This window comes from Zonotrichia leucophrys, chromosome 15 (assembly GCF_028769735.1).
Source record: "Zonotrichia leucophrys gambelii isolate GWCS_2022_RI chromosome 15, RI_Zleu_2.0, whole genome shotgun sequence".
Classification (NCBI taxonomy): domain Eukaryota; kingdom Metazoa; phylum Chordata; class Aves; order Passeriformes; family Passerellidae; genus Zonotrichia; species Zonotrichia leucophrys.
In genome coordinates, this window is record NC_088185.1 from 3,865,854 (window position 1) to 3,889,849 (window position 23,996).

General features: G+C 50.2%; 3 protein-coding genes across 3 annotated transcripts; 1 reads left to right on the plus strand and 2 right to left on the minus strand.

Moving 5' to 3' along the window:
- Positions 1–18: 18 nt before the first annotated feature.
- Positions 19–15,663, minus strand: SART3 (spliceosome associated factor 3, U4/U6 recycling protein). Its single transcript, XM_064727324.1, has 19 exons — positions 15,448–15,663; positions 14,850–14,976; positions 14,109–14,213; positions 12,971–13,155; positions 11,824–11,929; positions 11,000–11,124; positions 10,420–10,575; positions 9,521–9,659; positions 9,077–9,184; positions 8,635–8,712; positions 8,371–8,429; positions 7,820–7,929; positions 7,530–7,642; positions 7,027–7,103; positions 6,481–6,646; positions 4,317–4,759; positions 3,509–3,661; positions 2,253–2,437; positions 19–1,411 (listed from the first exon to the last, which is right to left on the minus strand). The coding sequence occupies exons 1-19, from the start codon at positions 15,613–15,615 to the stop codon at positions 1,231–1,233; spliced, it is 2,784 nt and encodes a 927-aa protein (XP_064583394.1). The 5' UTR covers positions 15,616–15,663; the 3' UTR covers positions 19–1,230.
- Positions 15,664–16,112: 449 nt separating this feature from the next.
- On the plus strand, positions 16,113–18,275 carry ISCU (iron-sulfur cluster assembly enzyme). Its single transcript, XM_064727329.1, has 5 exons — positions 16,113–16,268; positions 16,342–16,455; positions 16,665–16,775; positions 17,384–17,462; positions 17,857–18,275. The coding sequence occupies exons 1-5, from the start codon at positions 16,185–16,187 to the stop codon at positions 17,961–17,963; spliced, it is 495 nt and encodes a 164-aa protein (XP_064583399.1). The 5' UTR covers positions 16,113–16,184; the 3' UTR covers positions 17,964–18,275.
- A 98-nt stretch (positions 18,276–18,373) lies between these two features.
- On the minus strand, positions 18,374–22,663 carry TMEM119 (transmembrane protein 119). The gene is made up of 2 exons (XM_064727328.1): positions 22,477–22,663; positions 18,374–20,858 (listed from the first exon to the last, which is right to left on the minus strand). Exon 2 carries the CDS (start codon positions 20,834–20,836, stop codon positions 20,075–20,077), a length of 762 nt encoding a protein of 253 aa, XP_064583398.1. The 5' UTR covers positions 20,837–20,858; positions 22,477–22,663; the 3' UTR covers positions 18,374–20,074.
- Positions 22,664–23,996: the final 1,333 nt, after the last annotated feature.

A 23,996-nucleotide genomic window follows, 5' to 3' on the forward strand; every position in this document is an offset into this window, starting at 1 on the left:
TTTCAAAGTAAAGCCAAGTGAAATCAGCACAGAAAATAGTGTTTATTTGCAGCAGTGTGGTCCAAGTGAACTCAGCACTGGGGTCCCCCCTCACACCCACCCCTCTGGGGGGGTGACTTCCAGGGTATTTGACAAGCAGGGATGTTTCTAGCCAAAGTCACACCACTGTTGGAAAGTCTGAGGTGATTTCAGGATATTCAGAGAAGGAATGAGCAGCTTCAAGGCCTGAGGGACACTGAGCACACCTGAGAGGTGAGGTACATCACTGTCACCCACCTGCCAGAGGAGAAGTGCAGCTCCAACACCCACATTTCAACAAAAGCAACAGTATTTATAGAAAACCTTTGAGAACTTGAGTTTAATAAACCGAGAAACGTCAGCTTGCACTTCACAGTTGTACAAAACCATACAGAAACCACCTGCAAAAAGACATGAGCTAGCTAGGTAAAACAACCAAAAAAAAAAAACAACCAAAAAACCTGGTCCTCAGCAACAGCACGTCCAGCTTCATGGGAAACAGAAATTACCACCTAAGGATCAGCTCCTGACACTTAAAAAGAATCATCTCAATGTCCTTTACAAATACACCATATAAAAAACAGGGCAACTGGAACAGAACAGGAACTGGATACATATATATGTATATCTGTGTATCTACATATACACACATATGTATAGAAACTCTCCCAATACTAAAAGAGGCCATTGTGGTGAAGTTGGAGCATCTGCTGTTGGATTCTGCATGGAAGGAGATGACAGTCCCTGCGTGCGTGGGTTTGGGTGAAGAATGGGGCTGTTGGCAGAGAGAATGTCTGCAATCCCAATCTGAGCTGACCAGTGGAGCTTGCTGAGGGCCTCCCATGGCATCTCATTCGTTAATGAAAGAGAAAATTGTTGGAAAGTACTCCAAAAAACTCCATGTGGCATCCGAGCTGTGCAGGAAATCTTTCCCCCCTCGTTACCCTCAATATGAGGGATCACATTAACGCCGTTTCAACAGAACAAAAGTGTAACTCTTTGCTCTTAGAGGAAAAAAAAAAAACAACAAAAAAACCAAAAAACCACCACCTGGATTTGTGCCATCCTCCACTGATCCCGAGGAATGCAGCAGTCCAGTATTTACACAGGATTGGGACGGGCATTCTCTCCTTGCAAAGCTTAAGGACACAACATGGCTTCCAGAAAGGCATTTCACATTGGACCAGACCCGCTGAGTGCACAACTCCTCGCTCACTTCTTCAGGAGCATCTTGGCAAAATCAGCATTGGACATCTTTTTAGGCTCTGCAGGGGGCTCAGAGGACGCTGCTGGTGAGTTCTGGACCATCCCATTCTCAGCCTTGGCCACGGGGTTGCTCTGACGCTGCAGCGCCCGGGGCATCATGGAGAGCTGTGTCCTTCCCTTCCCTCGCCTGCAAGGGAAAAAATCCCCATTAAAAAACCTCTTTGAGCTTGGGGGAACAACAAGGACTTGTTTGCTATGAGGAATGCACACTTCAGTGTCATCCCTGTCATTTGTTTCAGGGATAGAGCTTTCCATGGGTGTCTTTGAAGCATCCCTGAGTTCTGGCAGACAACAACTGCCCACAGTCCCCAGGGCTGAAGATCTGTTTATCCACAGGGGCTCATCCCATACAGGAACACTGAAAAGATGAAGGAGCAGCCTTAATGCTCACTGGGAACAATGGCTGCTTCTCCAAGGGAGAGGTTATCAGGGATTGGTGCCAACATCAGATCCAAGGGGATGGCCAGTGCCTCATCCTCTTGTTGCTACAGAGCTGTTTCTGTGGGTAAAGAGGAAAAATCTTTTCCTCATCAATCCAACAACCCATTTTTTTAATAGTGCAGTACCTTTTAAATGCTCTTTCAGATTCACAGAGTCCTACACTGATTTGGGTTGGAAAAGGCCTTGAAGACCACCCAGTCCCACCCTTGCCATGGACAGGGACACCTTCCACTATCCAAGCTGCTCCAGACCAATCCAACCCAGCCCTGGACACTTCCAGGGATCCAGGGGCAGCCACAGCTTCTCTGGGCAACCTATGCCAGGATCCCCTCACCCTCACAGGGATTCCTTCTCAATCTCTCACCTGACCCTGCCCTCTTGCAGGAACCCCTTCTCCCTTGCCCATATAAAAAAATCCCTCTCCTCCTTTTTCTAACCCCCATATTCCAGCTAAGATTCCTCAACTTCAGCACATAAAGAACCACAGCATTTCCTTTCCTTTGGCAGTATTTCCCTCCCTGACTCACGCTCCATAGATCTGCCGTGGCAGCGCCAGGGAGGCCTTGCTGGGCTCGGGCCGTTCCGGAAGCTTCCGCAGAGGGGGGTTGCTGATCATCACCTTGATGACGTGGTCCTTCACGGTCAGCCCATCCATCTTGAGCACAGCCTGAGAGGCCTGGGCTTCATTCTCATATTCCACATAAGCCAGGCCCTAAATTAAGGAAAGAAAGAACCAACATGAGGGTTTAGTGTTTCTGTAACAGCTGATGAGGAATTTGTAAATGAAGGAAACTCAACGTGGCTCGGTCCCAAAGTTCATCACTCCCAACCATCATTCTCCTCACGACCTGAATTTCTTGTCTCTCACTCCTGATGCCCTCGTGTATAGAAAAAGTATTAAAAAAGGAAAGAACCACTCTAAAAATGCTATAAAATACAATGAAGTACCACAGCAGGCTTGCCCAAAGAAGGGCATCACCTCTCCCTGCTGTTACATTTTTAAATGACATTCAAAGCCTTAAGCTGCATTTTTTGGATTATCCAGTTTCACAGGTTTTACATAACTTTCCCAAAATACATTTATTTGTGGTCTACACACAATCCCTGCTCAAACTAAGCTCAGAACAAGAGCTGGGGTTCCCAAGAGCACTCATTACAAGGTGTGCACACAACAGGAACTTCACCTGAGGGCAAGAAAATTCAATTTAAATCCATGAACACCATTCCCAGGATGTCCCTGTGGACAGGCCCCACCACACAGACACAGCCCAGGTGTCAGGTAGAATTTTGGCAGAGCAGCAGCTGGTTCAGAATCCCTTATTTAACAAGGAGTCATTTATTCAGGGATGGAAATAATGAGCCTTGTCAGAGAGGGAGATCATTTGTCACTGGCAAATCCCTTCCTGCAGCAGATGTTAGGAACAAAAGCCTCAGGAAATTGAAGAAAGGAGGATGGGAATTGGTTGCACCAGGTAAAGCCCATTTAGCCAGTTATTTAAAAACTAATCTTTTACTGAGTTGCCTGTTTTTACTATACTGAAAGTGCTGTAAACATTTCCTCCTCCATCCCATTTTTCTTAGGCAATTTAAGAAGTATTTTGGAAAAATTCCTTTTGGTTTTCTGCACAAAGGCACACTGGGCTGTATAAATCCAAGCTCTTCCACAAGTATTAATACAACACCACACTGGCAACTTAACAAACCCAAATTTTGTCTCCAGACTCCATGACAAGCTTCTTTTTGAAGGATTGCTTAAATCCAGGAGTGTGTTAAGGATGCCTACCTTGGGTTTGCCAGCTCTGTTGGTGACCAGTCGAATGTCCTTCACATTGCCATGGGCTTTACACACCTCCTCCAGCTCCTCCTTAGTGCAGGAAAAGGGCAAACCAGATATAAAGAGTTTATGTTTCTCCAGGGTAGTGCTGTACCTGAACACCTGCAGGAACAAAAAAATGATGCTGGTTCACAAAACAGCCAGAAATTTCAAGGATTTCAATTCCACACCCCAAAAGTAATTCCTGTTTGTGGGATCCAAAACTGCCTCAAAGCCATGAGTGGTGTTTTAGAAGATATTTGCAGATAAACACCAAGGACTTGCAACTAAATGCTACTAAACCCCTTCCCAAAGAGGAAAGACACTGAGATCATACAATATCCTGAGCTGGAAGGGATCCAGAAGGATCAGAGCCCAATTCCTATAATAATATATTTATAATATTGCCTTCTTACTCAGTTATCACTATGGGAACATTGAATTTTTCTGTGCAGGAACTCCAGAATGCAGAAATCTCCTGATTACACAACTGAGTTCTGGTACAGAACATCCCCAGCCAGGGGATTGGGTAACAAATGCTGACCAAGAAAGCTCTTCAGAGGTTGAACCTGGGTAGGTCCCACTATGAAACTGCTCAGATCAGCAGATTTCTGCAAATCTTGAGTAAATTATGACAATCCTGGTGTCTGGCAGAGTAACAAGATGCAGAAAGTCTTCAAAAGAGTTTAAAGTACAACATTAATTGATTTGACACAACGGATTCCACCAACTCCCTTCCCCACATCCACTGTCCAACAGGAACCACCAAAACTTTTACCTTGAAGTCAGGATTCTTGTTCTTGTCAACACAAGGGGACACAAACATGGGCCTGCCCTCCACGGCCGTGCGGTCCAAGGCCAGGGCCTGCCGAGCCGCCTCCTCCTCCCCGAACTGCACATAGCAATAGCCCCGGAAGGTGCCCTTGTTGTTGAACACTGCTCGGACCTCCACGACCTCCCCACAGCTCCCAAAGAGCTCCCTCAGCTTGGATTCGGGCTCTGCCATGGTGTAGGAGAGGTTGCTGACAAACACGGTGACTTTGTCCTTGCTGCTGTCGTGGAACACTTTGGGGATGTCCTTGCGGCTGGTGGACGCCTTTTCCTTGGGGGCTGCGGGGCCATCGGGCTTCTCGCTCCTCCCAAAGAGCCCAGGCTCCACTTCCATGTCCTCTTCAGGGAGCACTCCATCCCCCTCTGCCCTGTGCCTCTTGCTGGGCAGCTCTGATTGATGGAATTGTTGGAAAATCCCTTGTGAGAAAATCCCAAGGCCATAACCAACAACAACCCCCCAGCTAGCCCAAGGCTCAGGATAAGGATTCACCACCAACAACACTGAATAAACAAACACTGCCAACATCCCCCTAAATAAACCACACCAAGCACCAAAGACACAAACACTGCCAACATCCCCCTAAATAAACCACACCAAGCACCAAAGACACAAACACTGCCAACATCCCCCTTAAAAAAACATAAGCACCAAAGACAAACACTGCCAACACCCCCCTAAATAAAACATAACAAGCACACTGCCAACATCCCCCAAATAAACCACACCAAGCACCAAAGACACAAACACTGCCAACATCCCCCTAAATAAACCACACCAAGCACCAAAGACACAAACACTGCCAACATCCCCCTAAATAAACCACACCAAGCACCAAAGACACAAACACTGCCAACATCCCCCTAAATAAACCACAACAAGCACCAAAGACACAAACACTGCCAACATCCCCCTAAATAAACCACAACAAGCAAGACACAAACACTGCCAACGTCCCCCCAAATAAACCACACCAAGCACCAAAGACACAAACACTGCCAACATCCCCCTAAATAAACCACACCAAGCACCAAAGACACAAACACTGCCAACATCCCCCTAAATAAACCACAACAAGCAAGACACAAACACTGCCAACATCCCCTAAATAAACCACACCAAGCACCAAAGACACAAACACTGCCAACATCCCCCTAAATAAACCACACCAAGCACCAAAGACACAAAAGAAACCCCCCAACCACACCCTGCAACAGCCACTACAACCAACCCTAACATCCCATAATAAGGAGTTAAGACACAACTGCCAAACCCCCCCCCAAAGCAAACACAACCCTAAAAATAAAACAAATTTTATCATAAATTCCTACTTGGCCTCTCTCTGAGATTTATGACCTGAAAAACCGTTTTTACAAAATTTAACTACAGGAACACCTCACTCTATCCTCCTTTCCCCCCACTCCCCCATTTCCTTCCCCACTGAAACTCCTCTGCCCCCCATTCCCACTGTGGAGCTTGGAAATGGCACATGGAAGCACAAATACAGGTCTTAAAAACACCACAAAAAAATTCCCTCAGGTTTTAAAGAACAAATAACAACAGATTATTTCACCAAGATAGCTTTAGATGAAAGCGACTGGAATATTTGTTCCTTTTTTTCAGCCAGTCATAACTGACAGTCGCTGATTCATGTTCCTTTCTTTGTCTAATGGTTCTTTATTTTAAAAAAAAAAAAAAAAGAAATCTAAAAGCTCACAAAAATCCCAGGGGAAACAACCTATTAAAGTGTTCTGTTCCCACCTCCAAGAAGCTGCTACAATTCTGAATAACCCAATTTAGACACATGGCTCAGTATCATAGGATGAGTCAGAAAAATTACTTGAAAGGAAAATTAAGGAAGCAAAAAACCAAAAATCACAATATCCAAAATAAGAAACCCCAAGAAAACTCTGGAAGTTCTTATAAACCTGTTTTTCTCTTGGTATGAAACCATTTAGCCTTGTTTGCATTTCACTCCCACAGTGAACACTACCCAGGAGAAAGCAGCCCTGGAAAGACACCAATGCTGGCAATTCCTCAGCTCCCTCTACCACAAAACAACCAATAACCCTGTTGCCAGAGCCCTGAAGTTTCAATTTAATTTTATTTTTACCTTCTTCTTGTCCCCATTCACCCTCATCATCCTCGTCTGCTTTGCGCTTGTCTCCAATTCTGGTTTTTTTGGCTTTTTTGGAAGCTTTCTTCTCTGCCCTTGCTTGCTTTCTCTGCTCAGCTCTCTCCTCCTCCTGCTTTGCCAGAGCAGCTTCTTTCTCAGCAGCCTAAAACACACAAGATTTATTTCTTTTTTTCTCCCACTGGCTGCAGATTGCAGAGCATTTTCCAGAGCACTGAGCCCAGAGGGTTTTCTCCCATCCCCAGCACCAACAGGGACATCATTTAAATCTCATCCCAATTCTTTGCTCTCACAGCTTTCCTGCAGGGCACATCACTCTGTGGCCAGCCAAGAGGCAAAAGGACAAAGATAAAAAGCAGCAAGAGGTTGTTAATCATAGTTTTAAAGTAAAAATCAATAGTTCTAGGGCTTGAAGGCATGTCAGGCTCATCTGGGGAGAAGCCACATTAAAAATGTGGCATTCAGAGTGGCATGGATTTAATTTAGGGGTATAAAATGCTTTGGTAGCTCACAGAAAGTTCTGACCTTTGCTCTTTGTTCATTCACTCGAGCCAATCTGTTCTCAGTTTTCTGAACAGCTGCATCCCAGTCCTCCAGTGTTCCTAAAGGATAAAATTAAAATAAAATTTTAAAAGCCTTTTATTTAAGCTTCCTCATAATTCAAAGATACAATTCTGGAAAAATAAGAGTCACTGAGTTCATGGCACTTGCTGTTCATACTTAACATGCCACATGAAAATTCTAATTATAACAACTAGCCTGCAAGGTAGGGGAAAAAAAAAACCCAAGAGCCACACAGAGCAGAAACCTCTCATTAATAATGCAAGACTCCAAAAAGGCATGGAAAAATCCAGTGATTTCAGAAAAGCAAGGAAGAAAAGAGCTGTCTGTGGATTTGACAGCAGTGAAAAGTGAGACTTCAGCAGAGCACAAAACACAGGATCAAAAGCCTGTGTGCCACCTCTGCCTAAGATGCAGTAATTAATTACCTTCTGTTAATGAATTACCCCCCGGCAGTGCCCAGGTACCTTCTATCCTCTCCAGGGTGAGCAGCACCTCGCAGACGTGCTCGGGGTAGTCGCTGGTGCACTGCACTGCCCTGTGCAGAGCCTTCCTGCAGTGCTGGGTGTCCCCATGGGCCCTGCAGGAGGGGACAAACCACACAATTCCACAATTCCAGCCATGCCAACATTCCCCTCCTTCCCCACACTCCTGGGAGCCACAGCAGAGCTGCCCCAAGAAGCTCAAAGGTGTTTTGTAACATTTGTTCTAAACTGGTTTCTCCCACAGATGAGAAAGCTAAAAAATGAATTATTACCTTTCCAGGTTGTAATATTCCAGCCACATGTTGGCATATTTGGCATTCCCTTTAGTCATGATGTTGTCCCAGAGCTCCCTGGCTTTCTGCATGTTGTTGCACAAGCGGGCCTGCAAGGGAGCACCCAAAATATCCTTCAGGATTATTTGTTCAACATCATCAATCTCAAACCAAAAACACCCCACAGATGCTGCAGACAGACCCAACAAGACACATCTGAGCCTTACAGGGGTCAAAATAAACACCTGACACAATCCTACTACTGAACAATCCTTCCCTGCCCACCTCTCCATAATCTTGGTTCTGGGCTCCCACATCCATTTGATTTTGGTGATTATAAAATAAATTAAGAGAGCTGTTTCTGAATTTCTTCCTTTTGTTTTTGATTAATGTACCTAATAATTCCCCAGACTAAGAACTCGGTTTGTGTTTAGGAAGAGGGGAAATGGATTGGGAAAGGAATGCATTCCATGGTTGGAATGTTATAACATTTTATTTTAAATGCATTTATCAGGTCCAGCAATTTTAAATACAGCAGAGAGAAACATCACCTCAACTCTTGCCCAGTTCTGCATGATGGTGCAGGATGGATCTCCACTTTCACTGAACCCTAGGAAGAAAAACAACATCTGTTTGTTGCACTTGGCTCTCAGAAATGAAAGTGTTCATTAAATAGGTCCTACAAGGAGATGAAATCTTTATCTGCAGCTTTCTGAAACGCTCAAGATTCTTGAAGACAAATCTTGTGTGGAGAACTGATCTTATAAAAATGAACTTGAAGAGGAGAAAACACTACTTGAGATGATTTCACTCACTTTCTTCTACTTCTTGTTTCAAGTACTCCACAGCCCGTGCAAACGCTGAGCGCAGCTCCTCCAGCTCCTTACTGGAGTCTGCAGGGAAAAAAAGAAAAAACAGCCTTAAAATAATAATTTAGTTTTCATTTCCCAATAAAACCATCTCCTTAACACCCACAATTTTATTAGGTAGCAGGGGGAGATTAAATTTATTATTTCTCGTTGTTATTATTGCTTAAATTTATGATTTTATAATGAGTAAAACTCATTACAATAATTTTAAAAATTATCAAAAACATAAGGCAGGGCATTTTTGCAATAGCAAAGCAACCAAATTGCTATTTTTTACAGACATTAATTTCTGTGAAGATGAAAATGCTGGTAATTTTCTTAAAAAAGTAATATCCAAGAAGTACAAAGAAAATAGTATAGATATTTATTCTGTACTTATCATACAGACCTTGTGTAAAATCCACCCTTCTCCTCAGGTAATCCAGGTAGGCCTGCCAGATCTCTACATAGTCTGTTGCTTGAATAAAACCTGCATTCAGAGCTTTTTCAAACATTTCTGAAAGAAAAATGGGGAAAAAACAGTTACTTCCCATATACTGTCAAAATTAGCAAGTTGCAGTGATAGCACAAAGAAATCCCTACACAAACACCCCTCGTTTCTAGGAAGACAGGAAAATTAATCCTACACAATAAATTGATTTAGGAAGTGAATTTAAAGGCAACTGAATTAAGGAATGTTCATTCCAAGCTGTTCATTGCCTGCTCAGCCAAAGCAGCTTTGCCCTTGCAGGACCTGCAGGCTGAGAACAGATCCTGCAAATCCCATTTTTGTCCCAGCCTGTTTGGGGGGCAGAGAGCAGCTCTGAACTGCAATTTCTGGTTCTCTCCTCACCAGAAATGATGCTGTGCTCAACCCTGTGCCTCTCCATGGCCAGCAGGTACCGAATCCACAGCCCAACAGTCCAGGGGCAGTTCCTGACAGCGCGGTCGTGAGCGGATAAAACCAATTCCTTCACCTTCAGCTGCCTGTCCTGAAAGAATCACACAGGAAAAGTCAAGTTCCTGTCAGCCACAGAGACCACCTGAGACAAAAAGAGTCAACACCTAAACCCCAGCATTTCCATTTTATATTTAAAAAGCTCAGATGGGGATTTTAAATTCTGTATTCCTAAAAACATCTTCATGAGGAAGGAGATGCTCAGGAAAGAACTACCAGGCCACTGAGGTGTTTTCTGCCAAAGAAATAAATATAATACAGGCACTGAGTGAATTCCCAACTGCTCCTAGAATATCAAGGATACAAAGAAGGAGCACACTCAGCCCATTTGTGCAGGTGTTGTTCCACCTGCAACCTGCTGTGTCCAGCTGGGAAGAGAAAGAGATGATGGAAAAACTGAGCCTGGATAAGCTCCTGCAGGGAGTCAGCCCTGATCCCTTAATCCAGCCACCTTCTGCCCTGCCTCTGGAGCTCAGAGTGCACTAACAAACCCCCTGGAAACAGGGGCTGAACATCTGGGCTTGCTTCAGTGCCCACACCCTGTTATTCTGCAGAGAAAACACAGCTAGAGCAGAGAAAAGTGAGAAATGCTCACAAGAGGAATAAACACATCCCTAAAAACAGGAGGAAACCTAAGGTGAGGTGAAAAATCTGTTTTCTGGAAGATCTACAGATTAAAGGACAGGACTGAGGTAGAATTTAATGGCTGTTTAGCAGCAACTGAGATTAAAAATAAACAAAATTAATGTCAGGAAAACAAATCTGCAAACATTCTCCTGGGTTTATTTCCTTACCAAATACTGGTTGTAGCGTGCCCAGAGGTCTGGGACAAGGCAGTTCTCAGCCAAAGCTCTCTCATAGATCAGCTGAATCCGAGCTGGGTCACCTGCTTTCATTTCAAAATCAATGTAAGCTTGGTATTCTGCCAGCTTTGGGGTTTCAGCACCCAGCTGGAAAACAACCAGGGAGACACAACATCAAACTCTTCAGCAAAGCAAGACTCCAACAGTTCAGCTGTTCCTCAGAGCAGCTCCTGTGCAAGATTTCACACAAGAGATTTGTCTCTGTATCAGCAGCTGTTGATTTTCATACACCTCTGAATGAGCCTGAAATCAATCAGATCCTGAATTTATACCCCTTAACCCAAAAACACACCCAGACTCCTCATGGGCACCTCAGGGTGGTGTGGCACACTCAATGCACCCCATAATTTCCAGTATTCCCAGTATATAATTCTCAGTATTCCCATTGCTGACAAAATCCCCCAGCTGGGGGGGACTATATAGAAAAATACTAAATTTGGAAAAAAAAAATAAATCCCACCCAAAGCAATTCCCTCTTAGTTCTGAAGGAAGGTGTAAGTGCCAGCATTACCAGTGCCTCCTCGTAGGGTTTACACTTCTCCAGCTGCTGCAGAGCTTTTTTGTAGTTCTTTACTGTTGTTTCTGGAATGGGCTCCTCTGACCACTCCTCATATTCAGCATATGAAGCCTCCATGTCTATTAAAACATGAAATCCCATCAATAATGCACTTATGAAACTAAAAATTCAGATTTCAATCTATGTTCAGTTCTAAGACAAATTCCTATTTTTATTTATATAATATTTATAGTTTATTTGGAACAAATATTCAAACTTTTATTTTCTTTTGGTCTTGCTGCCACACTGCTGCATTCTTAAAGGATTCACACATTTCATCTCACAAAATGTCCTATAACAAACTCAAGGCAAGTTGTATTAAAGCTGCTCAATTGGAATTAGAAAACCAAAGTGGCAAAATTTTCCCCAAGGCTTTAGAGACAAGAGAACCCAAATTCTTTCTAGATGGAAATGAAGTCAGAAAAGCTGTGCTTAAATTTTTTCCATGAGCAAGACAAGGGACTCAAGGAGTTTAAAGCAGGAACTAGAGAAGGCAGAATTCCAACAATCCAGCTGCCAGACACTCCCTACCAAGGGTTTCATGCAGCAATCACAGCTGAACTCCTCATTTTTAAGTCACATTTTGTGCTCCTTGCTTGAACTTTGAACCTCGAACTCCCAACTTGGTGAGCCAAGTTCCAACAACTCAGAACATTTCTGACCCAGAGGGATCTCTGCCTCATCCAAGGGAGCACAAGACCTCCAGCTGCACTTGGTGAGGCTGTGCCAGGAGAATCCTGACTCCTGGAGCATCCCTGTGCCAGCAGTGCAGCCCTTACCCAGCAGAGGGATCCCCAGCTGGCGCCGGAAGAGCGTGTGGATCTTCTCGAGCTGGCTGCACAGCACCTGCTGCTGCTCCGGGGATGGAATGCTGCCAGGAGCTGGCTGCAAGCAAAAAAAAACCAGGGAAATTCAATCCATCCTCCAGCCCCAGCTGATGGACATGAGAGGGAATTGTTTATGAGCTGAGGGAACTGAGATCCAAGTGAATATGTGATCCCTGAAGGGCACACAGGGCCAAGCTGCATCTCAGTGTTGTCAGGAAAGCTAAAACTTGGGAATTGCTGCCCTTGGAAGGTGGATGAATGGGAAAAGCATTCCTGACTGAAAGCTGACACAATGATCACCTGAGAACAAGGAAGCAGCAGGTGACTGTGCCATTTCACATCCCCATCATGCTGCCAAAGAGGGTTTCAGTAAATCCCTGGGGTGTAAATCCCACAATCCAGCCTTAATTGTGTTTGGGAATGAAAGAACATCCTCCTGTTACTCCTTTGTTAGGGGTTGAAAAGGTCCTTTTAAAACCAAATAGTTCCCACTGCTACCATGAGCAGGGACATCTTTAAACTTCCATCTCTTATATAGCAAATGATCAAAAATAAGGAAATATTCCCATTCTGGCCATCTTGGAAAGGTGACTTTTGCAGATATCAAACTGTACTTTTCAGGGATAAAATACCCTCAGCCAAAAGTCTGTGGATAAAATACCCTCATCCAAAAGACTGTGGATAAAATGCCCTCATCCAAAAGACTGTGGATAAAATGCCCTCATCCACAAATTGTGGAATAATGAATGAGTTAAAAGCTGAACAGTCTACGAATTTAAACTTGGTTGACTCTGCGCAGAAACAGCCACAGAACATTGTTTAATAGTGGAACATTTCAATTTAAAGCTGTTTTTGGCATCTCAGTCAGCAGCACAGCCAAACTTTACTCCTGGATTCCAGATGATTTTAGGATTTTACAGAAACACAAATCCTTTACTTTATCAGCCAAATCCACAGAATGGTTTTCCTGGAGCACAGGGCTGGTTTTTACAGCTGGGAAGAAACAACTGAGACCTGACAAGGAGGAGACAGCTCCAGGTGACTCCAGGAGCTGCACCACAGCTTTCTTTGGGATGGGAGCAAAGGGGAAGGGGCTCACCTGTGCTGTTTCCAGGATGGCATTCTCAAACTCCCTGTAGGCTTCCCACAGGGCCGTGCCCTTGGTGACGTGCAGCCCCACGGCCGTCAGGGCCCGCTCGAAGATGGACCGGACCCTCTCGATGCCTCCCTCCTGCCCAATGCCCCCTATGGAATACTGGGCATATTCCAGCCAAATTTCAGGACCTAAACAAGGTGAGGAGAAGCAGGTGATTTGATTTTTTTCAAAAATAATAACGAGGAAAGGCAGCTCTGCTTCCCCAAATGGCTGATGTGCTGCGTATAAATAGAAAAACACGCAGCGATGTTTTATTGATCCTAAAAAGTTAAAATATTTGGGAATTGTGTTGATGCTGTTGGTTCAGCAGCAGCAGCCCCAGTTTCCTTCTGAGTGGTGTCACTCCTGTGGTTTTGCTGACAGGGAATGGCCCTGGCTGTCATCTCTGCCTAAAACCACACCAAGATGCCTGAACAGCAAATTCCCATTTCCTGAGCTGGGACCACAGAGCTGTCACACTCTGGAATAATTCAGATTAAAGCAGCTCCTCCTCCTCCTCTTTCCAAACTCCTGAACTTCCCTGATCAGCATCTCCTGAAGCAGCTGAAGGGGAGGTGGGAGAACAGCACTGGCTGCCTGGCACCATTCCCACCAACACCAAATCCCATTCAGGGACCCCCAGGTTGGGACTGCCCTGGATTCCAGAGGTGCCTCCAAACCCCAAACACAATCCAGCAGATCCACAGGATAATTCCTCACTTCTTCACCTCCACTCCTTTTTCCTGAGATCTGCAACACCAGGTAATGTCACTGATGTGACTTTTTGTACACAGCTTTTGAGAGGGATTTACCTCCATATTCCCTCCACTTCCTCAGGCTTTGCTTTTCCAACTCTTTACCCCAATCCCCAAAGAACTCAGGGATTTGTCCCCAAAATTTTAAGCTACACCTGCAGCAGCTCCTGAGGAATAGAGAAACCAGACACCACATCCTTCCCTTGCATCACTTCACATTCCAATTTCAGAAATTAATTTGAAATTTTGCCCCAACTTCTTCACTACAAACAGAAGCAAGAGAGTTCCCTACAAAGCCAAATCTGGATGCAACAAACCCCATTTTAGAATGTTTTTGGGTGACTCACAGATGTAATCTTTGACAGCTCTTTCAAACAGCTCATAAACCTTCTCTCTCTCAGAGATCTCTGAGGCCATTTTTATCTCATCCTTCAACCAGTCCAGCCAGATTTCTGGAAGGAAAACATTTAGAACATATCATTAATATTCAGAAATAATAAGTTATGTCCACTTGGTGAGTTTTTAACAACAGACTTAAAGGAGGGAGAGCAAGGCAAAGAGAGGAATTTTAACCTCCACAAATTCTAATTAATTTCAAATAATAGTTGGGCAGAGAGCTCTTAAGTTGGTGCTAAACAAGCACCTTTTTACTAAAGGGAAAAGTTGGAATTCTTCAGGACTTTGAAAATCATCCCATTCCACCTCCTGCCATGGGCAGGGACACCTCCCACTGTCCCAGGCTGCTCCAAGCCCTGTCCAGCCTGGCCTTGGACATTTCCAGGGATCCAGGGGCAGCCACAGCTGCTCTGGGCACCCTGTGCCATCCCTTTCCAAGAATAAAATCCCACAGCCTCTGCAATATTTCCATCACCTCCGAGCTATGAGCAAAACCAGAAATCCCCACTTCAAGCCCCCACAATTTCCACCAAGAGGGAATTTTCTTTGCTGTCCGCCTATGAAATTTTTAGCAGGACTTTGCTGAGCTCTGGATCACATTCCCTGACTGAGGGTGCTGAAAATTGGCCTAAATATTTTTATTTCACTGCTGAAACATCCTGCACCTGTGGAGAGCAGAGGAGGCTCCGTACCTTCAGTGAGGGGGAAGAGCTCGCTCATCTTCTGCCGAGCTCTGCGGAGCTTCACCAGCTCTCCCTCCTGCCGGAGCAGCTTGATCAGATCCAAGTGACAGTTGTAATCAAAAGCATTGATGGAGAGCTTAAAAAAATAAAAATAAATCCATTTTAGAAGCCGTGTTGAGTGAAGTCAGAAAACAAATCACACAGTTCTCGTGGTGTGATCACAGAGGCAGACAACGCAGAGTTTTCTCAGATTTAATAAAACCCTGACACAGCCCCAGCTGCTCCCTCGGTCCCGCCACAAAATTATTTTAAAATTTTTTTTTAAAGGCAATAAAAACCCGCGAGCAGCCAGCTCAGATTTCTCAATGAACACCAACAGCTTACGAGCACTTCCCTCCTTCCAAAACAATCCCAAACTGGTCAATTTCCATCTCAGACACCAAACATTCACGGCATTAAATCAATTAAAACCCCGAGTTTGAGGAAACTCACGAGGAGCAGGGAAATTCACACCCTGACAGGGAAATTCACACCCTGACAGTGGCAGCACCGAACCGCCGGGGCAGACACGGATTATCCCCGTTCCCGCCACACCCGCCGGGCCCACCTGCTCCTCCAGCCGCTGGATCTCGGCCTCGTTCTCCTTCTCCTCATCCTCGCCGTCCCCAGACGAGTCTGAATCGCCCTCATCGTCCGAGTCCCCGCCCGACTCGGGGTCTCCCTCCGGCAGCCGCTTCTCCTCCTCGGCCGCCGCCTCAGCTCCCGCCGCCGCCATCTTATGCAGCTCCGCTCGCCGCCCGCCGCGCTCCGCCGGCCGCCGCGGCTGCCCCCGCGCCGCCCGTCCCGCTGCTCCGCCCCACCTCCGGCCGAACCGGGCGGGAAGAACCAGGATCTTCAGCCCGCCCCGCTCCACGATCGCCCGCGAACCGGGACCGCGCTGCGCCGAGTGCGGCGGCGGCGCGACCCTTTGTCTTCTGGTCCGCGACGCAGGCAGCGCCGCGGGCACCCCGCTGTGTGGCCATCAGGGGGCCTCCGAGAGGGTCCGTGGCGTGCGCGGCGCCGTTCGCCCGCCATGTTGAGTGTGGCGCCGCGTGCCGCACGTGCGCCGTCTGTCGCGATAGAAACCCTGGCGCGACCGAAAGGCCGTTCCCAGCGTTTGTTTATTTACTGATCGTTTCAGCCGCAGCGCGGCTCCCAGCGCTCACACCGTCTGCGCCGCCAACGAATGACCGGGGTGAGGCGCGAGCTCCGGAGACGAGGGGGCGTGGTCAGGGCGTGTTTGGGGGCGTGGCCAACACCGAGGTTATAAAAGGGAGGCGGACAGCGCTCCTCCCCTCAGTTAAGATGGCGGCGCTGAGGGCGGCGGGGGCGGCGCTGCTGCGGCCCCGGGCCGGGCCGGCCCCGGCTGTGCTGGGCTACCACAAGAAGGTGAGGGGCGAGCGTGGCGCGGGGAGGGACGCGGGAGCGCGGGGTGACCCTCGCTGACGCCGTGTCTTGGCAGGTGGTGGATCACTACGAGAACCCGCGCAATGTCGGCTCCCTCGACCGCAATTCCAAGAACGTGGGCACCGGCCTGGTGGGCGCCCCGGCCTGCGGCGACGTCATGAAGCTGCAGGTGACCTTGGGGACCCGCTGGCGCCTGGGTGGGGTCACACGGGGCTGTTGCCAGGTTTAAAGCTGCCCGTGTCCCCTCACCTTCCCTCATGCCCGCCCTGGCCGTGCCCTGTGCCCCATGCCAGGCCAGTCCCGCTCCCGTCGGGCCCGGCTGGGGGGATCTGGCTGGGCTGAACCGGGCACTGAAGTGTCCCCAAAATGCTCCCGCAGGTGGAAGTGGATGAGAACGGCAAGATCGTGGACGCTCGCTTCAAAACGTTCGGCTGCGGCTCAGCCATTGCCTCCAGCTCGCTGGCCACGGAGTGGGTCAAAGGGAAAACGGTGAGGGAGCTCCGGGAAGGCTGCAGGGCTTCCCACGTGCCTGTGTTCTCTGTTGGGATCATGGAGGAAATGCTCTCCAGGGAATCCCTGCACTGCTCTGTGCTGTAGGAGTGACTGCCAGCGCTGTCAGGGTTTCACTTGTAGGGCAATAATTATCTTTTTCTTATCAGAGAATCATTAAGGTTGGGAAAGCCCTCTAAGAACATCAAGTCCAGCTGCTCCCCCAGCACTGGCAGCTCCACCACTGATCATATCCTCAAGTGCCACATCTACGTGGAACAATTCCACCAGGAAATTTCTTTGTGTCTTATGCAATCAGCAAAACCAGGCTGATGGCAGAAATTTTAATTATAGAGAACTTTTAGATCATTTTTGCCAGCAGCAAATGCACCTCAGTGTTGTGATAGAGGATGAACAGATTTGGAACAGGCCAGGTGGGGACAGTGTGTGACACTGATATGTCATCAGACATTGCTTAATTCCCACATCCCTCACTGCCCTGGGCAGCTGAGAGGATCTCTCCTGTGGATTCTGTTGGCTCTGCAGCATTAAACCTTCCTAGCAAACACAAAGAGCAGGGCCCTTGACCACCTCTGCCTGTGTTCCAGGTTGATGAAGCGCTGAAAATCAAGAACACAGATATTGCCAAGGAACTCTGCCTTCCCCCTGTCAAACTGCACTGCTCCAGTAAGTAAAAACCCTGGGTCTCAGATACTCTGGAAATAGCACAGATGCTTCTGAAGGCTGTTTTCCAAACAATTTCTGCACAACCTTGTCCTTAAGAGAAAACATGTTCAGATTTCAGGGTTAATTCAAGAATTATCAGATCAATATTTTGGAGCCTGTAGCTCAGCAGACTGATAATAAACAGTCAGATTCTGAATTCTCTTGTTATCTGAAGTTATATTTCATGAAATCAGCATTGTAGGAATTCAGTATTTTAGAAATTCCATTCAGATTCTACTCCTAAGGCCAGTCTATGCTGCTGGTCGTTTCCTCACTGCTGCCGGCATTTGTTTTTATTTGTTTTGTCCTGAAAGCCCTTGAATTGTCCTTAAATGCTTTTTTTTTTGCTTTGCAGTGCTGGCTGAAGATGCCATCAAGGCCGCCTTGGCTGATTACAAACTGAAGCAGGATCCAAACAGAGAATCCAACAAAGAATCCGACAAAACAGCCGACAATGCCTGAACTGCCTGCGCAGCTTCCCCTCCTCACTCCCTGCTCACTCTGCAGCGCAATTCCCGAGCTGTTGTAGGACCCTGTGCACTACTCGAGCTGTAAGATACGCACAAGTTACGCACAACGTGTCGCTGTGGTGTCCAGGCACCCCCTAGTGCTCCCCTGGCTGGGGGCTGCTGTCCCCTCGGGAATGCCGCGGGACGACTCCGCTCCGGAGACCAAACCCCGCTGTCCGGTACTGGAAGGGCTGCACTTTTCGTTTTTATTTTGGGAAGATGTCTAGTTTTGCCTAATATCTTATGGAATTTGGTGGGAAGCGTTGCCCTGGTTTGGATGTGTGTGTGTGTGAGAGAGATGTGGGGCTGTCCCCTGGCTCTGGCTGGGTCAGGGTTGGTTTCGTAATCCAGGAGCAAATTCCTGCTCTTGGAATTCTGGGAATGTTTTGCTGGTGCCAAAGGGAAAAGTGACCAGGAAACACCAGTGGTTTCTGCTCCCATCCTGTCACCACTTAATTTTTGAAGCACTTGTTGGAGGAACAGCCTGAATTTTGGGGTGTTTTCTCTAAGAATTCACTTCTTCGTTCACCAGGTGCTCTCTTAGAGCTGTAAATCCTGGGCTAGACGAAGGTGTCCCTGCCCACGGAAGGGGTTTGCAACTGGATGATCTTTAAGATCCCTTCCTACCCAAACCATTCCAATATTCCCTAAAGTACACCCTCAGACTGGAACCCCAGTGGGGAACAGCTGAGCTGGAATGCAGAGCTGAGAGGGAGCTCCCAGAGTTCCTCTTTTCTGGAGGAGTATTTCCAAACCAAGCAGACAACACATTGGCAGACTTCACTTTTTAACCTTCTCACCCCCCACAAGACACATCACTTCCCATTTTTCATACTGAGGGTGTTGTTAAACATTTAAAACCACATTTAAAAAAAAAATAATTGTCTCATCCTGCTCCATCCGGGCACAATATTTGTAATTTTGAACACAGAGGTCACACGTTGCTGCTGCGAGTTTGTCACTCACAAGGTCCCTCTTGTGGTTCCTCAGCTCCTGGCACCCTCCAGCAGTGAGGAATGTGCCTCTCCCTCATGGAACCATCCTGCTATTTCCTGGTTTAAAAAAAATCAGGGAAGCTTCACCCACTCACATCTGCTTTGGGGCAAAACCAGCTCTGTGGTGGCACACGCTTCCCAAGGGAAGGTTGTCCTGAGGCAAGGGCATAATGGGATAAAACACAGGGATACAGGAGGTTCGGGGGTGCAGGGATGTGCTGCTTTGGGGGCAGAGCAGCCTCACGCACCTTCCAGGGTTCCCTGCTGTCCCCACTGCAGCAGCTGCACCCCAGGGCCCTGGCTGAGTCCCCACAGCCCCTCCTCAGCCCCGCAGCTGTGGGCACAAGATAAAGGTTTCCTGGAAGGGCACGTCATGTGCTGATGTGGGGACTGATAACACCCTGCCCAGGGCTCCACTGGCCCTGGAGTCCAATCCAGCTGTGCCCCTGGGGGAGCACAGGGACACGGGGACTGTCCCCTGGGCACCCCACGGCTGAGACACACACGGGAGAGGAGCTGTGCGGAGGAAATGTTTATTTCTAGCTGAAGGGGTTCAGCAAGTGAGGCAAAAATCCAGCTGGGCTCTGGGGTGGAAGAAGGAAAAGAGAGTCCTTGTCCCTAAATCCTCATCCCTCTTTCCCTTGGGTGGCCTTGGGCAAAGCTGACCCGTGTCCCACAGACCTCCAGCCCTGCTCCCATCCCTTCTCCCAGAGGGACACAGCTCCCAGCCAGGAGCCCGGCGCAGACCAGGCTGCTGCTGCTGATTAAAATAACATTTGGGAGGAAGCTGTTGGCACAGGGGGGGCAGAGCTGCAGTGCCTGGGGTGGGAGAAGCCCCTTGGGCAGCAGGAGCTGGGGCTGACAGCGTTCCAGTGCTGGGGAAACCCACCAGCTGGCAAATCCCCCTTGGAGCATCCCATCAGTACCGGGGTCGGGGGAGCTGGGAGGGAATGGGATCTTCATCGGGGCTTCCTTGAGCCACCACGTACATACAGAGCCTGATCCACCCTGTCCATCGTGTGTCCCAGGGCAGCAGCTCCTCAGGCTTGCCCGGGACCGTGTCCCTGCCTCAGATTCCAGAGGGAGCCTGGGAGCCATCCTGGCAGGCATCAGGGCTGCATCCTCCATCCTTGCTTCCTGCGCTCGCCGCTTCCTCCGCGCCCGCATTTTGGGCAGGGGGCTTGGGTTGCTCATCCCCCGACTTCTTCTTTCCTTCCTCCTCTTCCTCCTTCTCCTTCTCTTCCTGAGGGGAATTCTGCTCGCCCTGGGCCCCGTTGGCCAGCGGTGCCTTGTGGGGGGATTTGAGGTTCTGGGCAGCAGCCAGGATGTCGGCCTGGAGCTGGCGGCCGCCGTCCAGCGGCTCCTCCGCGCCGGCCTCGGGGGCTTTGTCGGGCACCTCGCTGAAGTCCCGCGCTCCCCCCGACTTGTCCCGCTCATCCACGTATTTCTTCTTGGGGAAGGAGGAGGGATAGTAGGCGGAGGCCTTGTGCTTCTGCCGGACGATAACGGCGGCGCAGATGATGAAGAGGAGGACGAAGGACAGCGAGCCCACCACCACCACCAGCAGCAGGTACTCCTTGAAGAAGTCCACCAGCCCGTCCAGCACGCCCGGCGCCGAGCTGTTGGTCACGGTGGTCCCCGGTGCCGCCCCCACGGTGGGGCTGATGCGGGGGGTCACAGGCTGGGCGGGCAGCGTGGCTGAGGCCTCGTCCCCGTCCCCGCTGCCAGCAGTGTCCGGCAGCACCGGGCGGTGCCGCGGCGCCGCCGCCTCCGCCGGGGCCGCCACCAGCAGCACCAAGAGCAGCAACCACGTGCCCATGGCTGAGCCCATTCCCAGGATTCCTGCAGGAAACCTGTGGGATGCAGAGAGGTGAGGGACACGTTAATACCCCAACAGAGCAAGCCCCCCAAGCCAGCCCTCACCCGCCTGGATTTCCTTATGGAAGTGGAAAGGCAGCTCCGGTTTTCTCGCCCTGACAGAGCAGGGGGCTGTGTTTGTTTTCCAAGGGCACAGCTGGAAGCCAGCTGGGTGGGATTGCTCAAGGCTGGGGACCGGGGCTGCTGCCAGCACCCAGCTCCAGACAACGGTCATTTGGCTGATTAGAGAATTCCTGAAAAATGGAGGTTTGCAGTGGAAACTTTGACACAGGCGACGCTACAAAAGGGCCGGGCCCGGCGCAAGAGGCATTTCCCAACCGCCGTCCCAGACCGTTAATTCCCAGCTGGAACACGGCTAAAAATAGTTTGGGGCAGGATTTCACCCTGGTGCCACCATGTGCTTGAGTGGAGCCGGGAGGGGGTGTGGGACAAAGGGGCAGCCCCAGAGCTGGGGTGCAGGGAATGAGGTCTGGGCTGCCTGAGCGTCCCTGGGAAGGGGAAGGCCTGGCTTTGTCCCTGTGCTGTGCTCCTCACCCGGATGGGGCTGGATCTGCCCCATTCCACAGCCCACAGTGTGCTGTAGGACACAGGACACACGGTTCCCACCCCCGGGGTGAGCCCCTGGCTGGGCTCTGCACCCCACGGGATTTGGGATTTGGGATTGGGACGTGACCGTCTCCACTGCGAGACATTCCCGAGGGATCCACGCGTGCCACGCCACATAACGCCACCGAGCCCTTCCCAGGGCTCTTTCCCTCCACACGGCTCCACGGGGAGGTCTCAGGAAAAGCTCCCCAGATACATCAACAGGGACCCCCATGACAATTCCCCAACCTCAGACTCCTCAAATCCCAACCCACATCCCATTTTCCCCCCAAACAAACCCAAGCCAGCAGCTCTACAGAACAAGAGGGACTCCAGCAGCAGGATTTGGCTTCCAGGCTCTCTCCTGGCTGCACAATCTGGTTTCCATTAATCCGGTGCAAAAAACGGCAGCGGAGGTGGGAGATGTCCCGACCCCCAACCCTCCTGGCTCCCCATGGGCACTGCTGCGGCTGTGGGGTCACAGCACTGACCAGCACCGGGAGAAGGAAGGGTTGGAGGGGCTGAGATGAGCCCCCTCATCCTCCTCTCCACCCCACACAGGGGCCCCTCAGCGGGAAAGGGGTCCCGGGATGGGGACGGCACCAATTCCTCGGCAGCCATCAGAGCTGAGGAGCAGCGTGGCCATGCAGGGGCTGAGCAAAGCCCAGAGCAGTGCCAAGAGCTGGGCCTGGCACCACGGGCATTGCCAGCCCTCCACCCCATCCCAATCCCATTCCAGCCCTTCCTTGCCCACCCCCAGACCCACAGCTCCTTCCCAGCTCCGCTTCCCAAGTGCTGCAGAAATTCAGGATTTCGGTGTTGTCCACAGGCAGCACGCTCCGATTCCCGCCTGGGAATGCAGCCATGTGCCCGACTCCGTCCCCTGTCCCGCCACGGGGACCATGCCCAGCCCTCACTGCAGCACCCCTGGCTGTGGCACAGCCTCTGCCCTGCTCCAGAGCCCCCCAAAATTGGGGAGCAGCTTGGCACATCCAGTGGGATCCTCACCTCGCCCGCAGCCGGCGGGAGGCAGCCGGGAAGACGGGATCTGTCCCACACACCTCGAGCCCCTTTCTGCAGCCTGCTGGGATGGAGCCTCCTCCTTCTCCCTCCTCTGCTCCTCCTTCTCCTCCTCCTCCTCCTCCTCCTGCGTCGCAGCCCGGGACCAGCTTGTTCTCATTAGGGCCGGGATGGGGAGGGGGTGTGGGAGGCCAGGGAAAGGCAGGCAGCCCCCAGCCCTCTCTCAGATGAAATCCAGCTGGGGCTGGGGGTGTTTCCTGGCTTATCCCGTCAGCAAAGGAGCCACGGTGCCCCCCATCACCAGCCCCGGAAGGGGCCACATTTTGGGGTGCAAGTGGGGATTAGGGTCACACAGGGAGTTGTTTTTAATGGTTTTATCCACAAAGGTGGGGGTAATGCCCGTCCAAAGGGGACAGTGAGGGATGTGGGCTGAGTGCCCTGCTGTTATTGAGGCACTGGGGCAAACATGGCTTGAGACCATCCCCGTAATTTCAGAAGAACATTTCCTAAAATCCCAGCCTGGAAATGCTCTGGCCTGAGCACTTCTGCCTTGGGGTTCAGGCAGGCACACAGGCAGGGGCACCCCTGGTTCCCCAGACAAACACAGCAGCTGCTCAGCTCCAGGATCTCCAGTCTTGGGGTCTGGGGGCATCTCTTGAGCCCCCCCAATCTCTCTCTCCCCCTGCCCTGGTCCCCTCGGCCCGGCCTGAGGTTGCTCAAGAGGCTGCAGCCGCTGTGTGACCTCATCCCGTTGCTATTTTCCTCTGCTCCTCTCTGGGGACCTGCCAGACCCCCCAAAAAGCCGCGGCCAGCGCCTGGGGACCGTGACCCCCGCGGGGTGGGGGCCGCGTTCTGTCCCCTCGGCCGGAGCGGGGCTGGCGCCGCTGGGGTTTCTCCGGCGTCGCCGCCGCTCCCCGAAATAAAAGCCCCGTCCGTCTGTCTGCTCCGGCGGCTCCCTGCAGCTGCTCGGGCGGCTTTTCCCGGCCTTAAGTGCTCAGTGATGAAATCTTAGAGGGCAAGGGGGAAAGGCGAGGGGAGGCCAGAGTTCCAGCAGCATCCGGCCCTGCTCCTGCAGCCCAGGTGGGGATGGGGCTGAGTTCTCCCCACCCACCCAATAATGCCGGTGTTGGGCTCAATTCCCTTGTCCAGCGTCTCCATTCCACCCTGCCCAGGGTCTGCATCCCACCCCAGCCAGGATGCCCATCCTGCTTCGCCCAAAGTCTCCATCCCTCCTTGTCCAGCATCTGCATCCCACCGTGCCCTCGCTTCCCACCCTTCATTGCTCAGAGTCCTCATCCCTCCCTGCCCAGCGTCCCCACCTCAGAGTCCTCATCCCTCCCTGCCCAGCGTCCCCACCCTCGCAGCCGGGATCCCGGGCCCGGGTCCCGGTGCCAGCTCCCACCATCCCATTACGATTCCGTTTTTGCCTGCAGCGGCCGCGGGCCCAGCCCCTCGGAGCTGGGCAGGGCCGGGACCGCCCGGTCCCGCCGTGTAATTTGGGGCAGCAG

What these genes read in the sequence shown, in the direction of transcription:
- SART3 (XM_064727324.1), bottom strand. Translation starts at nt 15,615, where the DNA reads ATGGCGGCGGCGGGAGCTGAGGCGGCGGCCGAGGAGGAGAAGCGGCTG. An exon ending in GAATATTACAACCTGGAAAG is followed by an intron (nt 7,643 to 7,819) that starts GTAATAATTCAT and finishes CCCCTCCTGCAG; the next exon opens with GGCCCATGGGGACACCCAGC. An exon ending in TGAATGGGGACAAGAAGAAG is followed by an intron (nt 4,760 to 6,480) that starts GTAAAAATAAAA and finishes TCCATCAATCAG; the next exon opens with AGCTGCCCAGCAAGAGGCAC.
- ISCU (XM_064727329.1), top strand. Translation starts at nt 16,185, where the DNA reads ATGGCGGCGCTGAGGGCGGCGGGGGCGGCGCTGCTGCGGCCCCGGGCC. An exon ending in AGTGGGTCAAAGGGAAAACG is followed by an intron (nt 16,776 to 17,383) that starts GTGAGGGAGCTC and finishes CCTGTGTTCCAG; the next exon opens with GTTGATGAAGCGCTGAAAAT. An exon ending in TGTCAAACTGCACTGCTCCA is followed by an intron (nt 17,463 to 17,856) that starts GTAAGTAAAAAC and finishes TTTGCTTTGCAG; the next exon opens with TGCTGGCTGAAGATGCCATC.
- TMEM119 (XM_064727328.1), bottom strand. Translation starts at nt 20,836, where the DNA reads ATGGGCTCAGCCATGGGCACGTGGTTGCTGCTCTTGGTGCTGCTGGTG.